Source organism: Mobula hypostoma, chromosome 9 (genome assembly GCF_963921235.1).
Source record: "Mobula hypostoma chromosome 9, sMobHyp1.1, whole genome shotgun sequence".
Classification (NCBI taxonomy): domain Eukaryota; kingdom Metazoa; phylum Chordata; class Chondrichthyes; order Myliobatiformes; family Myliobatidae; genus Mobula; species Mobula hypostoma.
Window position 1 is genome coordinate 95,851,393 of NC_086105.1, and position 15,509 is coordinate 95,866,901.

General features: G+C 43.0%; 2 protein-coding genes across 6 annotated transcripts in view; one reads left to right on the forward strand and one right to left on the reverse strand.

Annotated features, from left to right (window-relative positions):
• The window catches only part of LOC134351876 (UNC93-like protein MFSD11), a 71,688-nt gene extending 58,808 nt beyond the window's left edge, over positions 1-12,880 (forward strand). For all 4 annotated transcript variants that reach the window (XM_063058723.1, XM_063058724.1, XM_063058721.1 and 1 more), the window contains exons 10-13: positions 3,218-3,343; positions 4,289-4,463; positions 6,142-6,277; positions 11,658-12,880. In XM_063058723.1, the coding sequence (XP_062914793.1) occupies positions 3,218-3,343; positions 4,289-4,463; positions 6,142-6,277; positions 11,658-11,810 (590 nt within the window). In that variant the 3' untranslated portion in view covers positions 11,811-12,880. The remainder of the gene's footprint in view (positions 1-3,217; positions 3,344-4,288; positions 4,464-6,141; positions 6,278-11,657) is intronic.
• ubfd1 (ubiquitin family domain containing 1) overlaps positions 1-15,509 on the reverse strand; it is a 166,149-nt gene that overhangs the window by 73,673 nt on the left and 76,967 nt on the right. The gene's annotated exons all lie outside the window — the stretch shown is intronic.

A 15,509-nucleotide genomic window follows, 5' to 3' on the forward strand; every position in this document is an offset into this window, starting at 1 on the left:
AAAAATCTTTTCTTCTCTATTTGAGACAGGAGGCCAGGACACGAGATGTAAGGCAATGCTTGATCCTATTTTGCTGATTAAATTGAAATGCTTAAACTATAGGAACACCTTCACAGCAGGACAGAAATGGTCCAAGAAGGCCATTCACTAACACCTCAAAAACAATCATCTATAAACACATTCCACAAAATATAAAAGAATGTGTCTTTGTGTGAGTGTATGCACATCAGGCATGTGACAGTATGAGTTCTTAACGTTAGTAAGTAATGAACTTGAATACAGCTGTGCCTATGCTTGTGAATTTGGATGTTTCCACAGGAATGTTTGAGTGTGCGTGCTGTTGAGTGATTATGTGAAATTGCATATGCAATCACGGTGACTGCATTCATAGCATGAAGCTGAGGGGGACTGTATGACAGTTTCATTCATGTAAATGTATGCTGCACTCTGTTCAAGGTGGTGCAAGTCAAATACAGTATACTGGAATAAACCTTAGTCAAACCAGTTCTCCCTATACTCAGTGTAACCTTTGCCATTTTGTACTCATCTTCCCATCCAATAAACATTACATTGTCCCAACTGTAATATCTACAACTGGCATCATCCGAAAGGCACTGCACAATAGTGTTAAACAATTAGGGTTACACAGCAATTTCTATGCAAATGTTCAGAACGCCACAATATTAAACACCACCAGAATAGTCCGAAAATTCCGAGCAATTGAGAAATGCGTGTGCTTGGCTATGCTCGAACCTCAGGTGTTACCAGCCTGATCTGAGAACTAACTAACTAACTAACAAACAAACAAACATTATTATTAAGCAAAAATTTAACCAGTGGAAGAGCATGACCCTCCATGGAACTTATCCCATAATCTGAGCAGACTAGATGTCGACAAGGAAGTGTTGAACGCTTGACTCACAATTGAGACTTCTTCCAAGAAACAGAGGGATTCCTTGTGGCAATATAGGACCATGTGGTCAATGCAAAAAAAAATCAAAAATGTATAGTAAAAGAGCAACAAATTCAAGATGATAAATGCACAAAATGCCAATAGAAATCAGAAACAATTCAACGCATTACAGGACCCTGCAGCAGTTTAACTCAATCTGATTACTTACACAGGCACAATCAATTAGCAAACATCATTCATCAAAATCTTGTTTTAAAATACAAACTCATAAAGGACACCATATTTTACAATAAATACAAGCCTGATCCAGTTTTAGAGTCAGTCCTTTGAAATATTTTATGACTGATTCATTATTGAAGATAGCACAATCCATAACAACCATCCAGTTATAATATTTCTGGATAAACAAGCAAGAACAACTTACTTAATAGATACAGCCATTCCAAACACACATAACGTATAGAAATCAATAAGTGAAAATCACCAGAAATACTGAATTAAAAGAGGAAGTTGAAAGACTATGGGAAATGAACAAGATATACATTGCCCTGACAGTAATACCGACAACTGATATCATCCCAAAGGCACTACACAATAGCATTAAACAATTAGGCCCACACAACAAGAATTATGAAAATCTCTAGAAAGCCACAATACTAAATACCAATAGAATAGTTCCCAGCCATTGAGAAATGAGTGTCCTTGGCATTGCCTGTACCTCAGGTTTTACCAGCTTAACCTGAGAAAAAAATTAAAATAATAACTTATTTCTAGAGGACTTTTCATGCAGACAATGTAGTTCCAAGTGCTTTACAATGGGATAAAGTGCAAAGGTGAAAATACAAGACAAAATTTCAGTTAAAAGCAGGGTTCGATAAATAGCTTTTGAGCTGGTGTTTATAAGTGTCAACTGAATCTGCATCCGTTAGAGTTTAGGTATTGAATTCTACAATTTAGGAGTGCAATTCAAAATAGCTGACCTGCCAATTATCTTTTGAGGAGGATTATTTAAATTTAAGAGACTGGTAGAAGAAGACATGAGAGTTCAAGCGAGATTTTAGAACAAAAGCATTAGAACAAAGCCAATGATATCCCTGGATTGGAGCAATGAACTATGTATTGGAAAAAGTTGATAGTTGCTGTGGTTAAACACCTCAGATGTGATTTATGACATTTTTTCAATGTACGGTATATGTGTTGGTGCGTTTGTCTAGTGATCTGAAGGTCGCTAGTTCGAGCCTTGGCTGAAGCAGCGTGTTGTCCTTGAGCAAGGCACTTAATCACACATTGCCCTGTGATGACACCGGTGCCAAGCTATATGGGACCTAATGCCCTTTCCTTGGACAACATCGGTGGCATGGAGAGGGGAGACTTGCAGCATAGGCAACTGCTGGTCTTCCATACAACCTCGCCCAGACCTGCGCCCTGGAAACCTTCCAAGGTGCAAATCCATGGTCTCACGAGACTAATGGATGCCTATAAAATGGTATATAAATGCTTAAGTAGTTTAACCCAATTATTCTGTCATCCAGAAACAGTTAATAAAATAAATAACTTTCTTCTACAAGTTAGTCTATAATGACTACAACACAGTCTCACTTTTTTTCCAAATTTATCATGCAATTTAGGCAGTGCCTGAGGCACAGCCTCCCTTCACAATTCCAAACTGGACCTCGCTGATCAAATGCAAATTTAAAGGATCTTCAGTCTCTCTAAATATGCTAGAAATTTCTTGATGATAGATGTTTTACTGTCTGGTGTCATTTCTCACTCTATATGTTCCTCAAAATTGCTGTGTGATGTAATTTTGCAAAATAAATTTTTCCTGAACTGAGAGAACTTGGGACATTACAGAAAAGATACCTGCAATGTTCTTACCAATTTCCTTAAAGTCTCGGTGACGGACCTTATCGCCACACTGGAAATGTGTAATGAAATGTAGTAGAGGGAGTGTTACTTTGTGTCTACAGGTCCTCCCCAGTATACCCAACTTATGTACATACACATGAGTGTTTGGGTGACTGGTGGGTGGAGTTGTTGGCTGCTACAAGGCTGCAGACATCCTTTCTGGGTGCGAACTCTGAGCCAAAATCATTGCATCTTGCAGAGAAATCGGAATGTTTGAGTTACACACCTTGTTTAACTATGCACTGGCTTATAATTTTACTTAAGTAACTTACAAATTGCTCTGCTTACAAACATTCCTCAGGAACAGAAAAATTCAAAGTTGGGGAGGGCCAGCCTTAGAAGCCCTTTGTTTGGACAATTGGTGTGTAACTCTTGTTTTGGGGCTTATTGTTCCAGGTCTGATGTTGACTTTCTACAGCGGAGTGTATGGGACATGTATAGGAGCTACCAGAGAGTTTGGAACACAAGCTAAGGGCCTCATTGGACTTTCAGGGATATTTATTGGCATTGGAGAGATTCTTGGTAAGTGTGAAGATATCTATAAGATTCAATGAACATTGGCAACAGCTGCTGACCAGAATCTTCCTGAGGCACATTCCATAACAAACACTGTCATGGATGTAAGGTGCCTGTCAGAGAAAGGTGTGTTCGAGATGTCTTTTAGAAGAAGGTGTGTGTGACGTATCTCTCAGAGGAAGGTGTGTTGGGGCCAAAAAGGGTATTAATTAGAACCTGCCACTCTTAGAAAACAGGGATTAGTACAGCCTTGAACCTCCTCCCCATAGAAATATACAAATTGCTATTGATTGATGAGTACCGAATTGCCCCCTTGCTGATCTGAAAGGAGACCTTTCAAAACCTTGCTGCCCTGAAAGGGCTCCTTTTATTCCTATATAACAGTGTTAAGGTGCTGCATACTCCCTTGTAAGCCTCCTACTTCCACAGCAGGGGTAGGGGTTTACTGGCTGGAGAACAGTGAACTGCTGCCCTAACTCCCAAACCTTCTGGCGGTAGATTCCTTGCCAGCTTGTAGGTTAAATGACCACTGTAAATTGCCTCCATGTTGGCAGGTGGCAGGAGAATAATGCAAAAGGAAAAATAAGATTAGAGTAGCTGAGCGTGGCCATGGTGAGCTGGGTGGCTTGGTTGATTCCACGCCCATGTCTCTATCAGTTTATGGGGGCTTGTGGAGGGACTTTATCTGGCAGGGTTTGAACGAATCAGTGGGTGTCCAGGTGCTCACAGCTAAGTTCTAGAAGCTGCCTTCCTTGCTATGCCATCTCCAGCTGGAAAGAAGATGGTGCTATGGGATTTGACATCCTGCTGGTTTTTGAAGTGTTGTTTTGGAGCTGGTGTAGGTGGCGTTAAATGGGAAACCTGATGCACTGGCACATTTGGAGCTCTGGCCAGTGGGTGACTGGGAGGCACAGCCCGGGAATCTGAATCCTGTGCTTCTCTCATTCGCAGGGGGTGGGATTTTTGGGTTGCTCTGCTTCAATAACCATTTCCGACGCACCTCTGCCATCTTACTGGGAGTCATCGTGCATCTCTTGGGATTCTACCTAATTTTCCTCATGATGCCAGATGACGCTCCAATCACCAGTGCCGACAGCAGTCACGACAAGCCATACCTGTTTCCCAGGTAAGTCACCGTTATGAACCTTTGGTCATGGTGAGGGTCATCCTTCCCCAGCGCCTCTTCCCAACTCTGTACACCGTGCCCAATTTTTAACCATTCAATTGCACAATAATGCCTCAAGATTCATCTTGCCTGGTGACGTAGACCAAGGTTTGTCTCAATGTTCAGTGGAGAGGAGCGGAGGTTTGGTGGGGCAGTGCTGTGGGCAGAGCAATGACACAAATAGCAGAGCTGCGGCTCTCCTCCGTTATGTCCTGTTTAAGTTTAGAGTAAGTAAGAAGTCGGACATTTGATGCATCCTTTAAATTTGAGCAAATCTGGTGACCTTTTATCCAATATTTTCATTTAATTCAATTTATTACTCTTCCAATTTTTTTTTTGAAGTTTTAGATTTGATCAAAGTCTTTCTTTTTTTTTTGGTCGTATCCTCAAAGTGGACTGCCCAGTCCCTTTTTTTTTGTTTCTTTTTTTTATATAATGTCATGTTTTTTTTTCTCTCCATTTAAAACTCAATGTTTTTTCTTTCCTCTTCATGAACTGATAAGAGGAGAATTGCTGTTTGCATTTTTTTATTAAATATTTTATACTAGCTTAACAATATGTATGATTTTGACAATGTCTATGTTAATCTCAGTTTGTATTGTTACTGATATATATATTTGAGATAATTCTCCTCTTGATTGTATTTATGTTCCTTTTAAATCAATAAGAAGATTAATAAAGAAAGAAACAAATTGCAGAGCTGCTCCTTACAGCTCCCGTGAGCCGGGTTCAAAGCTGACCTCCAGTGCTGTCTCTGTGGAGTTCGCACATTCTCCCTGTGTACGGGTTCCCCCAGGTGCTCCTTTTTCCTCCCACATCCCAAAAACGTGCTGGCTTGTCGGACAATTGGCCACTGTAAATGGCCTCTGATGATAGAATCTGGAGGCAGCTGGTGAGAATGGGGTTAGAACAGTCTACAGGGAAAATTAGTTGGGGAATGGAATTTTACTCTGGGACCTGGATTAAACTCCAAATGGCATCTTTCTGATGCATAGGCGTGGCAATTTGTTATGGGGTGTGGAATGGTGGCAGGGTTAAGAGAATCAGTTGTGAGGTGGTCAGACTGGTGAGAACTGCAACCGGAGCGAACGGGGGCTAATTCCCTTACTGGGCTAGATGTCCACTACAAGTTGATCACAAATCCCTCTGTTTAAAAAAAAATGCTACCTTGTTCACCAATATCGTTCATTAAAGAAAATCTGCAATTATTCCAGGGCCTGGGTGCTTATCCGGTTTGTAGCTGAGAGTACGGTCCATTGTGAAGAGGCCGAGGGCAGAAGTCACGTAATCAGACCAGTGTAGTGGGTCAAGGATACAGCCTAGCGTGGCTATCACAGAGAATGAGCTGGACAGTGTCAGTAAACAGGCCTGTGTTTATAAAAAGAGAAACACAAGACAGCAGATGCTGCAATCTGGAGCAATTCGAAAGGTGCTGGAGGAATTTAACATGTCGGGCGGCATCTATGGAGATAAAGTGTTGAATCTCTTTTTCCTTCCATATGAGTTCCTCCAGCACCTCTTGTGTTATAAAAAATTCTAGAAATACTCTGCAGGTCAGCTGGCCTGTGAGTAGGGAAGTTGAATTAGTACTTCAGGTCTGATTATCTTTCATCGGAGGGAAATGTTGTTGTTTTCACAGTCCCGCCGTGGCATTAGTGATCAGCTTCCTGCTAGGCCTGGGTGACAGCTGCTTTAACACTCAGCTCTACAGCATCATTGGTATCCTGTACTCCGAGGAGAGTGGGCCTGCTTTTGGCATCTTCAAATTTATACAGGTAGAGTGAGTGGAGATATAATCTGTGAGTATACAGTTACTGGCTTCATCCTCATTGGTGCATGATGCTAACAACAATGCTGCTACAGCATCTGGCACACACTGTGCCAGGAGATGTAGAGGAGGATTGACCGAAAGACAAAACAGCAGCAATGATTTAGCAGTGAGCGATAACTTTAATAATAAACTGCAAAATAATAAGCCATGAGGGGCCACAAAACAGGAGAAAACAGGTATTAAACACCACAGGCAACCAGGCGAGGAGCAACTGGTAAGGGTTGGCTGATGCGTTGGGTGAACGGGGTTTAAATAGGCTGCAGGTGATGCGTCAGGAACAAGTGGCAGGTGATTCCTGTTATCTGGATAGAGATTGGGAGGTGCAGGCCTGACCCACGACTTGTCAATGTGTGAGTCACATTCATGCTGAGTCATGATTTCTATCACACCAAGCTGAGATGCATATCTGTGGGGAGGTTTGCTATTGCTATGGGGGAGGGTTTAAATTAGATTTCCAGGGCGGTGGGAACTGAAGCGAAGAGGCAGAGGATGGGACGGTTGGAGCACAAGTAGACAGCTTGTAGAGAGTTTGTGAAGAAGGATAGGCAGATGATAGAGCAAAGATGCACTCAGCCTGATGGTTTGAGATGTGTTCATTTTAATGCAAGGTGTATTGTAAACAAGGTGGATGAACTTAGAGCGTGGATCAATACGTGGAATTGTGACGTTGTAGCCATTACAGAGACTTGGATGTCTCAGGAGCAGGAATGGCTGCTGAGTGTGTCAGGCTTTAGATGTTTCAAAAAGAACAGAGAGGGAGGCAAAAGAGGTGGGACGTGGCATTGCTAATTAGAGATAGAGTAGCAACTGCAGAAGAGGAGGAAGTCATGGAGGGATTGTCTACTGAGTCAGCGTGGGTGGAAGTCAGAAAGAGGAAAGAGGCAATAACTCTACTGGGGGGTTTTTATAGACCCCCCAATAGTAACAAGGATATCAAGGAGCAGATAGGGAGGCAGATTCTGGAACAGTTCAATAATAATAGCGTTGTTGTGATGGGAGATTTTAACCTTCCTAATATTGATTAGCATTTCCTTAGCGCGAGGGGTTTAGACGGGGTAGAGTTGGTTAGGTGTGGTCAGGAAGGTTTCCTGACACAATATGTAGATAAGCCAACTAGAAGAGAAGCTGTACTTGATCTGGTATTGAGAAATGAACCTGGTCAGGTGTCAGATCTCTCAGTGGGAGAGCATTTTGAAGGTAGTGACCACAACTCTCTCTCCTTCACCATAGTGCTGGAGAGGAATAGGAGCAGACAATTTGGGAAAACATTTAATAGGGATAGGGGAAAATATCATGCTATTAGGCCGGAACTTGGGAGCATAAATTGGGACCAGATGTTCTTGGGGAAATGCATGGCAGAAATGTGGCAAATGTTCAGGAAACATTTGAATGGAGCTCTGCATAGGTATGTTTCACTGAGACAGGGAAAGGATGGTAGGGTTAAAGAACCAAAGTATGTAGAAAATCTAGTCAAGAAGAAAAGAAAAGCTTCCCAAAGGTTCAAGAAACTAGGTATTGTTAGAGCTCTAGAAAATTATGAAGTTTGCTAGGAAGGTGTTTAAGGATGGAATTACGAGAGCCAGAAGGGGCCATGAGAAGGCCTTGGTGAGCAGGATTAAGGAAAACGCCAAGGCATTCTACAAGTATGTGAAGAACAAGAGGATGAGCTGTGTGAGAATAGGACCAATCAGGTGCGATAGTGGAAATGTGTACATGGAGATGGGGAGGTAGCGGAGGTACTTAATGAATATTTTGCTTCTGTATTCACCAGGGAAAAAGACCTTGGCAATTGTAGGGATGACTTACAGTGGACTGAAATGCTTGCGCAAATAGACATTAAGAAAGAGGATGTGCTGGAGCTTTTGAAAAGCATTAAGTTATATAAGTCACTGGGACTGGATGAAATATACCCCAGGCTACTGTGGGAGGCGAAGGAGGAGATTGCTGAGCCTCTTTCGATGACCTTTGCATCATCCATAGGGATGGGAGAAGTACCAAAGGATTAGAGGGTTGCAAATGTTGTTCACTTGTTCAAGAAAGGGAGTAGAGATAACCTAGGACATTATAGAGCAGTGAGTCTGACTTCAGTGGTGGGCAAGTTGTTGGAGAAGATCCTGAAAGGCACAATTTATGAGCACTTGGAGACACATAATCTGATTAGGGATAGTCAGCATGGCTTTGTCAAGGGCAGGTCGTGCCTTACGAGCCTGATTGAATTCTTTGAGGAAGTAACAAAATACATTAATGAAGGTAGAGCAGTGGATGTAGTGTATATGAATTTCAGAAGGCATTTGATAAGGTTCCCCATGCCAGGCTCATTCAGAAAGTAAGGAGGCATAGGATCCAAGGAGACCTTGCTTTGTGGATCCAGAATTGGCTTGACCACAGAAGACGAAGGGTGGTTGTAGATGGTTCACATTCTGTATGGAGGTCGGTGACCAGTGGTGTTCCACAGGGATCTGTTCTGGGACCCTTCCTCTTTGTGATTTTTATAAATGACTTGGATGAAGAAGTAGAAGGGTTGGTTAGTAAGTCTGCTGATGATACAAAGGTTGGAGTTGTCGTGGATAGTCTGGAGGGTTGTCAGAGGTTATAGCAGGACATTGATAGGATGCAGAACTGGGCTGAGAAGTGGCAGATGGACTTCAACCCAAATAAGTCTGAAGTTGTTCATTTTGGTAGGTCCAGTTTGAAGACAGAATATAATATAAATGGTAAGACTCTAGGCATTGTGGAAGATCTGAGAGATCTTGGGGTCCGTGTTGAAAGGACACTCAAAGCTGCTGTGCAGGTTGACAGTGTTGTTAAGAAGGCGTATGATGTGTTGGCCTTCATCAACCATGGGATTGAGTTCAAGATCCGTGAGGCAATGTTACAGCTATATAAGAGCTTGGTCAGACCCCATTGGAGAACTATGTTCAGTTCTGGTCACCTCACTACAGGAAGGATGTGGATACTATAGAGAGAGTGCAGAGGAAATTTACAAGAATGTTGCCTGGATTGGAGGGAGTACCTTATGAGAATAGGTTGAGTGTACTTGGCCTTTTCTCCTTGGAGTGACAGAGGATGAAGGATGACCTGATAGAGGTGTATAAGATGATGAGAGGCTTTTTCCCAGGTCTGAAATGGCTAACAGGAGGGGGTATAATTTTAAGGTGCTTGGAAATAGGTACCAGGGGGATGTCAGGGGTAAGTTTTTCACACAGAGTTGTGTGTGCATGGAATGCACTGCTGGCGGTAGTGATGGAAGCGGATACAATGAGGTCTTTTAAGAGCCTCTTAGATAGGTACATGGAACTTAGAAAAATATAGGGCTATGCACTAGGGAAATTCTAGGCAGCTTCTAGAGTAGGTTACATGGTCAGCACAACATTGTGGGCCGAAGGGCCTGTAATGTGCTGTAAATTTCTATGTTCATATCAAAGTGAACTATTACATGATAATATTACTTTTTTTGACGTGTGCCTGCGTGTGTGAGTCTGTGCGTGTGTGTCTGCGTGTGCGTGCATGCGTCCATGATGATGTCTTTTTCATTACAAGGCACGGAGTGAGAGGGAGAGAGACTGTGTGGCCGCCACTCCTCACATAGACATTTTTTGCAGTATTTTCCCTGTATTTTACAAGGTCGAGTTGCGATCTCGACACTCAACCTGGCATAGATGGAAAGCGTACTCGGGAGCGGACCTGACTGGTTTCGAACCCAGGAACCTCTGCTCCTGAGTCCGGCACCGATGCCATTGAGCCACCAGCCGGCCCTACATGGTAATATTACATTGCACACGGGTGATTTTTTTTAAATCACTCAGCTAAAGTATGCAGGACTCTGAGTTTTAATAGATGTCACACCGATGTGTAGCACACTGGGCTGAGCTGGGAGACTCCCCACAGCGAGGAGACATTTCAGAGCTTAAAAAGGGGCCACGCAGAGCAACAAGACAAGACGCTCTGAGCTAAGCGAGGAATCACACTGAACTACGGAAGACAGTGTATCTCAGTATGATCGCTATCAATTCTCCGTTGGTCAGAACACTGAACAAAGGTACAGCTCACAATGCTCGAACATTTGTCACTGAGCTATCACACATACTACGCTGTGCCACTATTGGTACCATAGTGTCACAGAACTACAGAGTAGAGAAACAAGGCCCTTTAGCCAAACTTGTCCATGCCAACCAAGGTGCCTACCTCAGTGAGTCCCACTTGCTTGCTTTTGGCCAATATCCCTCCAGATATTTCCTACCCATGAACTTGTTCAAATGTATTTTAAATTTTGTAGCTGTACCTCCCTCCTAATTCCTCTGGCAACTCATTCAATATACCCACCATCCTGTGTTTAAAAACTTGCCCCTCAGATCCCCTTTAAATCTTTCTCCTCTTTCTTAAACCTATCCCCTCTAGCTTTCACCTCCCCTGCCCTGGGAAAAGACCTGTGACTATCCACCTTACCTCTGTCCCTCAAGACTTTATAAACCGCGTGAGATCACTTCACAGCCTCCTATGCTTCAGGGAAAACTTATCTCCAGCGTATCTACTGTAGTTTCTCCTTAAATTCTAACAGTCCTGCCAACATCCACGTCAATCTAGCTTTGTCCTCTCTGGCGGATTCACGTCCTTCCTAGAGCACGGCAACCAGTATTACGTACTCCAACTGCAATCTCACCAGTGTGTTGTACAGTTGTACTCTATGTTCCCATCAAACGCAGTACAAGTTATGATCCCTACCACACTCGACTATGAGTCATGTCCAGTAACTGCTCCCTAGGTTGATATCTTCCTGCTGTGCCTGGATATGATCTGTTATTATTTAGAATATTTCAGTGACATATCAGAAAGAAGCCATTTTCAGCTTCGTGCCAGAGTGGGTTTATGATTTTAAGGGTGAATTGCATTTGTAAGGTTTATGCCTCGTTGGAGGATTTTCTGTTTGGATGATGATTTGGCAGTGTTATATCTGGATATCCTACCCTTAGGGCAGCACAGTAGTGCCGTGGCTAGCACAGCACTTTACAGTACCAACGAGCTGGGTTCAATTCCCACCACTGCCTTTAAGGAGTTTGTATGTTCTCCCTGTGACCGTGTGGATTTTCCTCCCAGAGTCCAAAGGTTGGTAGATTAATTGGGCATTGTAAACTGTCCTGTGACTGGGCTAGAATTAAATCGGGGGATTGCTGGGGAGCACGGCTCGAAGGGCTGGGAGGGCCTATTCTGCATTGTGTCTCGATAAATAGATACACTTTAGTGGATGTGTCGTTAGCTCCGAGATGTGCTTGGCCTAAATGTAACCACTGTCCTCAGTGTTGTGACTGTGTTTCTTTGACTTTCAGTCTGTTTCTGCCGCGGTGGCTTTTGGATACAGTAACTACCTGGTGTTGTCGCTACAGCTGCTCATCCTCACCATCTTCTGCTTCCTTGGCACAATCTCCTTTTTTATCACAGAGAAAATTGAAGCCAACGCGCCGGACTTGCTAGATTTCTGACCTTAACTATGCAGCCATGAAGTGCAAGTGAAAGGCACGGCAAGAAAGCAGGGACTTCCAGGGACTAAAATGGGGAAAATTCTCTGAAGCAGATTGTCAGGATGTATCAGCTCTCTGGCTGTAGTGGGATCACTGACGCCCACTGCTGGCTGAAAGAGCATTTCCATCCAACGTTTTGCAGACGCTGTATTGATCAGCGGGTCTGGTGTCTCTGTTTATAATGATGAAGACAGAAATAAGCAGTAGTTCAAACCATCTGAACTGTTTTGTTATCTTCCCTATTGCTGGAAGGGTCAGGGAAACTGAAGGACACAGATTTATGGTGCTTGCTAAACAGCGTGCAACAACAGAAAATGCTGACAACACTCAGCAGGTCGGGCAGTATCTGTGGGAAGAGTTGTTTCAGGTTGGAGACCCTTTGCCGGAACTGGGGAAGAGAGATAACAAGTTAGTTTTAAATCTTGGAGAATATTGAGGGGCACAAAATAGAGCAAAGGCAAAGTGAGGGTGAGGTTAGGGCTGCCAAGGTACAGCAACCTTGATTTTGGATTACTCCAGCACACACATAGCTGACAGGCTAACATTGCAGGTTGAAAACCCTTCATCAAAACTCTATTTCTATTTCTACAGATGCTAACTGATCTGTTCAATGTTACAGCGCTCTTCTTATTTCAGATTTCAATGTCTTTTAAGAGCCTCTTAGATAGGTACATGGAGCTTCAAAAAATAGAGGGCTATGCGGTAGGGAAATTCTAGGCAGCTTCTAGAGTAGGTCACACGGTCAGCACAACATTGTGGGCCGAAGGGCCTGTAATGTGCTGTAGATTTCTATGTTTCTATGCTTTATTTCCATTATCTGCAGCTTCGTTTTAAATTTTCACTTTAAGCAGTGAGTAGTTACAATCTGGAACCCTGTCTCTGCAAAGGAGCGAAAAGCAGATCATTAGCAATCTTTTTTAAAAAAACTTTGTTTTTAGAGGGTACAACAAGGAAGATCACCATGTTATGCGTTGGAATGATTGTATCGAGATAAATTATAGCCTGGATTGCTACTCCTTTAAAGACAGCAAATAAATATATATTGTTGTAAAAGGTCCAGATGACCAGGTTTTTACTGTCATGCACAGCTGTATATTGATGGTCATCCTTCCTGTGGATTCAGTGGTTATTATGTGACTTAAATTTAAGTAACAAATTCAGTTAACTAAATTAGCAAGTAATAAAATAATATTGCACTTGTTTCTGGAATGACCTCCAGGCTCTTACTAGGCAACCCCACAACTTATAAATTCTTACCTTTAATTCAAATCTCTCCATAGCATTGTTCCTCCCTCTGTCTGTAATCTCCCTCAACCTGACAATCTCTGAAATATATCCTCCACCATTTGTCCTATATCACATCAGCTATTGTAATCATGGCGCTATTGTTGCCTCGTTTTACAGAGGAGCTTTTCATCATTATACTACATGGTCACCCAAGAATAAAGTTCATGGTGACATGCTGCAAACTATAGAGAAATTCCCATGACCATAGGTGCCACTTGTCTATGAAACTAAACATCAGCAATGCAATTTGCAATGCTGGCACAGTCTTTGGTTAATTGAGGAAAAGTCTGTTTAAAGATCAAACCAGTAAAACAAAACACATTGTCTCTCAGGCAGGAGTGATCCTGCTTCTCTGACTGCATCCAAGATATAGTCTATTCACAGAGCTGCCATCAATGTTTGTTCCTGCATATTTCTCCAAATTCACTGTCAAGTCTGGAAAATCAAAATCAGAGTCCTGTCCCAGGCCAGCTCACATATTAGGAGCAAGAGTACACTATTATTTATGAGTATCATAAATGGCCTGTTCATAACTTCAACTCTGCATTTGTTAACCCATAGTAACCTTTCACCCCCTTACTATTTGTATTTACTTTCTGCATTTTAACACATTGCAAAGACTCTAATTCTGGCTTTCAGGAACAGATTTCAAAAGACTCACAGTCCTCTATTTTTATGTGGCGGCCCCCATTGTTTCAGACAATGACCCCTAGTTTGCGATTCTCCGACAAAAAAGGAACATTCTCTTCACATGAACCCTCAAAACTTAGATGTCTGAATCAAGCTGACTCTCATTCGGAGTCAGGTTTAATATCACTAGCATATGTCATGAAATTTGATTTCTTTGCAGCAGCAGTACAATTCAATACATAATAATAGAGAAAAACATGAATTACAGTAAATGTCTGTATGTTTATAACAGTTAGGTTAAATAAGTAGCACAAACATACTTATTTTTTAAAAAGTAGTGAGGTAGTGCTCATGGTTCAATGTCCATTCAGAAATCGAATCACAGAGGGGAAGAAGCTGTTCCTGAACCGTCGAGTGTGTGCCTCCTCCCTGATGGTAGCATTGAGAACACGGTATGTCCTGGGTGATGGGGGTCCTAAATGATGGACACTGCCTTTTTGAGGCATCTCTGCTTGAAGATGTCCTGGATACTATGGAGGTTGGTGCTCACGATGAAGCTGACTAAGTTTACAAATCTCTGTAGCTTATTTAGATACTGTGCAGTAGTCCCCCCCTGCACCCCCTTCGGTATCAGACAGTGATGCAGCTAGTTAAAATGCTCTCCGCGGTACATCTGTGAGTGGATACCAAATCTCCTCAAACTCCGAATGAAATATAGCCACTGTTGTCTGTTTTTTATAACTGCGGAGGATGAGAAGTGATCTGATAGGGGTGTACAAGATGAGAGGCATTGATCGTGTGGATAGTCAGAGGGTTCTTCCCAGGGCTGAAATGGCTAGCACCAGAGGGCTCAGTTTTATGGTGCTTGGAAGTAAGTACAGAGGAGATGTAAGGGGTAGGTTTGTTTGTTTTTTTTTTAAAATACAGAGAGTGGTGAGTGCGCGGAATGGGCTGCCAGCAACGGTGGTGGAGGCAGATACAATAGGGTCTTTAAGAGACTCCTGGATAGGTACATGGAGCTTAGAAAAATACAGGGCTATGGGTAACCTGAGGTAATTTCCAATGTTTGGCACAGCATTGTGGGCTGAAGGGCCTGTATTGTGCTGTAGGTTTTCTATGTTACTCTGCATCCTTTTGTTAGGCCCAGGATAGATCCTCAGAGATAGTACTGACACCCAGGAAATTGCTCACTCTTTCCCCTTCTGATCCCTCTATAAAAACTGGTGTGTGTTCCCTCATCTTATCCTTTCTGAAGTCCACAATCAGATCTTTGATCTTACTGACATTGAGTGCAAGGTTGTTGCTGCGACACCATCCAGCTAGATGATATACCTCACTCCTCTACGCCCTCTGGTCACCATATACCTCACTACTGTACGCCCTCTGGTCACCATATACCTCACTACTGTACGCCCTCTGGTCACTATATCCCTCACTCCTGTACGCGCTCTGGTCACCATATACCTCACTCCTGTACGCCCTCTGGTCACCATATCCCTCACTACTGTACGCCCTCTGGTCACTATATCCCTCACTCCTGTACGCGCTCTGGTCACCATATACCTCACTCCTGTATGCCTTCTGGTCACCATATACCTCACTCCTGTACGCCCTCTGGTCACCATATCCCTCACTCCTGTACGCCCTCTGGTCACCATATACCTCATTCCTGTACGCCCCCTGGTCACCATATCCCTCACTCCTGTACACCCTCTGGTCACCATATCCCTCACTCCTGTATGC